The sequence below is a fragment of the Centruroides vittatus genome, unplaced genomic scaffold (assembly GCF_030686945.1).
Source record: "Centruroides vittatus isolate TY-2023 unplaced genomic scaffold, ASM3068694v2 contig_975, whole genome shotgun sequence".
NCBI classification, from domain to species: Eukaryota; Metazoa; Arthropoda; class Arachnida; order Scorpiones; family Buthidae; genus Centruroides; species Centruroides vittatus.
In genome coordinates this window covers 2,303,163-2,309,273 of record NW_027122648.1, presented here as the reverse complement: position 1 = coordinate 2,309,273, position 6,111 = coordinate 2,303,163, and the positions used below count along the sequence as shown (strand labels likewise).

General features: G+C 34.2%; 2 protein-coding genes across 2 annotated transcripts; both read left to right on the top strand.

Moving 5' to 3' along the window:
* The first annotated feature begins 3,411 nt into the window (after positions 1-3,411).
* LOC136985665 (protein FAM200C-like) lies at positions 3,412-4,038 on the top strand. The gene has a single exon (XM_067282988.1). The coding sequence runs from the start codon at positions 3,412-3,414 to the stop codon at positions 4,036-4,038; it is 627 nt and encodes a 208-aa protein (XP_067139089.1).
* An 82-nt stretch (positions 4,039-4,120) lies between these two features.
* LOC136985664 (protein FAM200C-like) lies at positions 4,121-4,660 on the top strand. Its single transcript, XM_067282987.1, has one exon. The coding sequence runs from the start codon at positions 4,121-4,123 to the stop codon at positions 4,658-4,660; it is 540 nt and encodes a 179-aa protein (XP_067139088.1).
* The last annotated feature ends 1,451 nt before the right edge of the window (positions 4,661-6,111 follow it).

Genomic DNA, 6,111 nt, shown 5'->3' with positions numbered 1-6,111 from the left:
TAAAGGATAAGATATTAAGGTTTACAGACATATTTAGAAACTAATCAACCAAAAAATAAGTTTAATATAAATACTTTAAACTAACACAACTTATAACAAACGAGTCCGAAACTTGGTAAGAAGAAAATCTGGCTAAGAAATAAAACAGATTTTTGAAATACGGGGCAGCAAAATATTTATTAAACAATGCTAAAATTTCTGTTGTAAGAAGAATACAAAGATTGAAAAGGAATTTTTATAATTAGTGGAGAAATATTTTAAATTAAATTTATTTTTCACTAATCCTGAATTTCTTTAATCTTTAATGTTCTTCCTAATCTACCATATTTATAGTACGTTATCAAGATCATCATATCTCATAAACAATGCTTAAAAATTTAAAAAAATAGTGTTATAATATTAAGAATTAATTTAAATAATAATTTAATAACATTATTTTAAGAAAACTTTTAGTAATTAGAGTCAACATCTCGATGATGACATTTCTAAAATTTCATTCATGATCTAAAAAGTTTTAAAAATGCAATACAAAGATTGTACTTATCTGAAAGACAACAGGGAATTTCTATTTCTTAAACAAGAATTGTTGGTCTTAAAGTTAGACAATGTAAAGGATAAGCAATTCAATTTAACAACTTGCAGATTTTCATCCAGTATCTCCATCAAATACATTTAAATTCCTTACCTGCATGGATCTCAGGAGAGCTATCGACGATTCTTCTATAATAAAATGATGGTTACTCTAGATCTAACTGATCTATAAAATTGACCAAAATAATTTAAATTTATAGTTCCTTGGATATTGAAAGAGAAAAAGAACTAAATATTTTGAGGTTGTATATATGTTTTATTAGATCGTGAAACGTATAGAAGCTGAGAATGATCGAATCCAGCATAAAATAAATTGATTATATGTAATAATTTTTAAAATATTATTACTAAAATATCAAGTTTCAATAACTTTAAATTTCGATTCCTATAGAATAAAACGAGCAATGTAAATAAAAAAAACATTGCTTCTTGAATTTAAAATATTATCAGAAGTAATCCATTATTAAAATTTCTATACTTATATAAGCTATCTACATATATTTATGCAGTATACTAAAACGCCATTAATTTTTTTTGTTTTTAGATAAATGCGTTTGCCAGAATTTATAAAGATATATTTTCTGTTAAAAGTAACGTTAAAAATTTAAAAAAGTTATAAATTAACTTAATGTATGCAAATTAACATCATTGATATACATTATTTATATCTTTTACTTATATATAGTCTAGACTTTAAATTATTATTATTTTAAAAATAATTTAAATAAATAAATAAATATTATTTTATTATAAAATAAAAAAACTAACTAAAATAAAACTAAAGAATGTAAATTGAGAAACCATTGAAATAAAATATGTCGTGAAGAATCTCTCATGGTACAGTTTGTCGGTATGAGGAAGGCACATAATGGCATGGCTATAAAATGATCAACAGACACGTTTGTTGTTGTTTTAGGATTTTGTTGTATAACTTACGTCAAAGATTTAGAAAAAATTTAAATATTTTTTCTAATTCTGTAAACGTTGGTAAATCTTTCATTTTTTTAAACACTACCAATAAATTTGGTATTGTAATTATAGCATCTTATTCAACGCTGTCCAGAAAAATATTTAGCAGTCCAAATGCAACCAAATGGGGCTTAGTGACATTTCAGACATCAAGAAGATATTCCCATAAAAAATAATTAGTACCAAACTTACTAGTTTTGGCTCTATAAGTACGAAACATTTTATATTAAAGACACATTTGCAGACTGCCAAATTTATAACATGTTCTAAACAAACCGAACATTTTAAGTGTTCCCACATTCAAAACTTATTAACAAATTAAGATTCAGAGAACGAGGTGACCAGACAATAAGAAACACACGATTAATCATTTCGTTATCGCTAAAATGTCGAAGAGATTGCTCTACGCAGCTTCCGATGTGGGAAGTCACTCCATCCTGCATGAAATTGTTGACTCAACGCTTTGTCACCGTTGTAGTTAGAATACTAAAAAAGTGCTTGAGCATCTCTCAATATTTCTGGATCGGCACAGAGTATGGATGAATTGTATTAGATTTACGGAATAAGACAACGCAACACATGGTCAATTTGCCAAAAGGGGATGCCTACAGAGAGGATTTTCTATGGGAAAATGGTTCCTATTGAGGTGTTAAATACGTGAATACATACCAAAAATCTACACTTGGACAACTCGTTGGTCAGCGAGACTTGCTTGCCACAGCTTCGGACTAGCATCAAATGTCGGCCTGGGTAAATATATCATATATCCAATATAAGCTCATATATTTAAATAAATAAATATATATATCCTGGCAGAATTATCAAGGTGTTTAAGGCGTTAGCCTACTGTTCTGGATGACCCAGAATTAAATCTAGGTGGTGCCGAACGTTAATCTAATGTAGATCCTATCATTGCAGTCTGCAGTCTACGGACCAAATTGCGCAGTTGTTTTCAATTTTGAAATTACAAAATGCATACTGTGGCGGGTTTGTTAGTTTACATGGGTCACCGTGGTTTCACGACCGCCAACGGTCGATTCAGGATAAGTAATTTTAAAATTTGAAGTAAGTTATAGATCACATTTGCTATGATCCGGACTCGTTAAAAGACAGATCTTGCTGGTCCTTGGATAAATTTGTATTAAAACTAAATTTATACCAGCAATAAACGTGACGTTCCGTCTCTCTTTTTATGGCTGGAACTGTTTGCGATCTTCTTTGCTCTTTCCTACTGTAACCATTGTTTCATCAAAGATAAAGATTGAAACCACATTCATCAACAAATATTAATTTCAGCTGATCATTAGGCACATTTACAGTAAAGCATATCTCTCAAATCAATTTTCAACGTCAATTCTGTCCGATGTTTTATAGCTTCTTTTCAGGAAAATACATACAAATAGTTAAGACATTACGTACAGTTGCTAGAGCAGTGGTTCTTAACCTGGGTTCGACTGAACCCCTGGGGTTCGGCGAGTCAGTCTCAGGGGTTCGGCGGAGGTCAACCACCTGATGTCATCATGACGTAGAAACCGTATTGGTTTTGAAAACTAATGCTACATAACGTGTATTCTATTGGGAAACTAACTTCTCTTACTCTCTAACTGAAACGAAGTGAAGAGGTCCCAATCGAATACACGTATAAACGACCTGCAAGACGGTCAAGCACACACCCGACTCATACGTTCGTGATGACACGCCCCACTCGGCTATCATTGGCTGCGGGTGATCACGCAACATCGCTTGGCCTTTCTATGCTGCAGAAAATTTGGTGCGCCCAGTATTCGAATTGTGACTGTCGTGATTGTACGTCGTGTGATTTCTTTTTTAATATTTTAATCCCTTCATACTATGTCGAGCAAAAAAAGAAAGTGGTCGGTCGAATATGTACAATATCGATTCACATGTATAACGGAACGTGATGGGAGTCAGTGTCCTTGTTGCATGATTTGCAATGCCAAGTTGAGCAATTCTAGTCTAGCACCGGCAAAACTAAGAGAACACTTCTTTAATCTGCATGGAAATTACAAAAATACAACACTCGCTGAATTCAAGGTGAAGAGGGCCAGATTTGATGAAAAGGGTAGTCTGCCTGTCCTCGGCTTTGTACCCATCGATAAACCGATCCTTACAGCATCGTACGAAGTCGCTTACCTTATCGTAAAGCAGGACAAACCACACAATATTGGTAAAAAACTCATAAAACCAGCCGTGTTGAAGATGGCGAATATCATGCTGGGAAAAGCGGCTGAAGTTAAGTTATTCCAAATTCCTCTTTCAAATGACACCATCAGTGACAGAATAGACGACATGAGCAAAGATATCTTGGCCCAAGTAGTTGCAAATCTGATTTCAAGCCCGGCAAAATTCAGCCTTCAACTCAACGAAACTACAGACGTTTCCAGTCTAAGTCAGCTTGTAGTATTTGTGCGCTATGTGAAAGACGACGTTATAAAGGAAGATTTTTTTATTATGTAAGTCTCTTACAACAACAACTAAGGCAGCCGATGTAAAGAAACTTGTGGATGACTTCTTCAAAAAAAATAATCTTTCGTGGGATATGGTTTCTGCAGTTTGTTCGGACGGAGCTCCAGCCATGCTGGGAAGAAAGTCTGGTTTTGGTGCGCTAGTGAAAGCCGATGCACCACACATCGTTGTTACACATTGTATTCTACACAGGCATGCGTTGGCAACAAAAACCATGCCTCCAAAACTGGCAGAAGTCTTAAAAATTGTAGTGGAATGCGTGAACTATGTGCGAAATATCGCTCTGAGGCACCGCATCTTCAAGGAGTTGTGTAAAGAAATGGGGTCTGAATTCGAGGTACTTCTGTACCATTCAAACGTTTGGTGGTTATCCCGGGGACAGGTTCTGAATCGTGTTTTTGCCCTACGTGAGGAATTAGCCCTGTTTTTGCAAGAGCACCAACATGGTCATGCAGATTGCTTCAAAAATTCTGAATTTATTCTCATGCTTGCGTACATGGCTGATATCTTTGCAGCTCTCAATCATCTGAATCAACAGATGCAGGGCGGTGGTGTCAACATCATCGAAGCGGAAGAAGCTCTGAAGGCGTTTCAAAAAAAGCTACCGTTGTGAAAACGACGAATAGAAAACGGTAACTTTGCAAACTTTATCCTGCTAGACGAATGTGTAAATAAGAATTATGATGTGCCTGGAATCAGAGATATTTCTGTATCGGGGGAACTGAAGCACGCAATTTCCATGCACTTAGACGAGCTTGCAAAGTCTCTTGAAGGGTACTTCCCTTCAAGAGAGTTATCCAGCATGGGTGAGGCAGCCGTTTACGTTTGATGTTGAGAAAACAGATGTCAATGATACATACCTGGATGAAATAATTGAAATTCAGCAGAGCCAGGTTCAACAGCAACTCTTCAAAACAACAACGCTCTCATCGTTTTGGTGCCACCAAATAGTAACGTACTCTGTTATTGCGAAGAAAGCTCTGGAGATTTTGATACCGTTTGTGACAACATATCTTTGCGAGCAATCCTTTTCGAGGATGCTGGACATTAAAACGAAGAAAAGGAACAGACTTAGTTGTGAAAATGACATGCGAGTGGCACTTTCCAAGGTAAAGCCTCGCATTTCCGAACTGGTGTCTAAAAGGCAACAGCAGCAGTCACACTGATTTTAAATTTTGTTCTTTGTTCTTAATGTTTTATTCTTTGTTCTTAATGTTTTGTTCTTTATTCGTAATGTTTTGTTCTATAATGGTTTTGTTTATTTTGTGGACCAATGAAATATATATCTATGTTTTGAATTTGAAAAATTATATTTTATTTTTCCAATTAAAAGGGGTTCGGTGAATGCTCATATGAAACTGATGGGGTTCGGTACCTCCAGCAAGGTTAAGAACCACTATGCTAGAGACAGCTTCACCTGATGTTGAGAAACATCATCAGATAAAATTAGCTATAGCTTTCAACATTATACCCCATTTTCTTCAATCTTCCTTTCAATATCCTTGACTATTGTAACTGTTATCTTTTTAAAGTGTTGAATTGGTGCTGTAGACCTCTTGTCAAGTATCCCAGTGTTTCTACATTTTGCAATTCCGTGTCAAACTGTATTGTAATTTAAAGACAGTTGTTGCCTAGCTTCTTTAATATTTAGTCCGTGTTCATCAATTAACTTCATCAAAAGGTGTTGTTTCTCATTAATTATTTTATCGTACAGAGAATCGTTCAGTCCGTTTCCTTCCAATGCAGGAGAGAAATGCAAATGAAATCTGTTAACACGTGTTTTAATAAACGCAAAAACTTATGAAATATTTTATTAGGTAAATAAAATATGTTGATATTTAAAATTGATGGAATGTATATTAAAATTGTTGCTAAGATATTGTAAATTGTTTTTATGTAAATTTTAAAAACGCGGTATGTAAATGATCTTGATGCTTTTGCAGTGAAAATAAGTTGAAAGTGTTTGAATAATTCAAACACTTTCAACTTTGATAAGTCAAGAAAAACTGTTGATTTTTGTTTCAAGTTCCTGTTGAATTTTTCTCCGTTGCGTGTCGCTTCGTG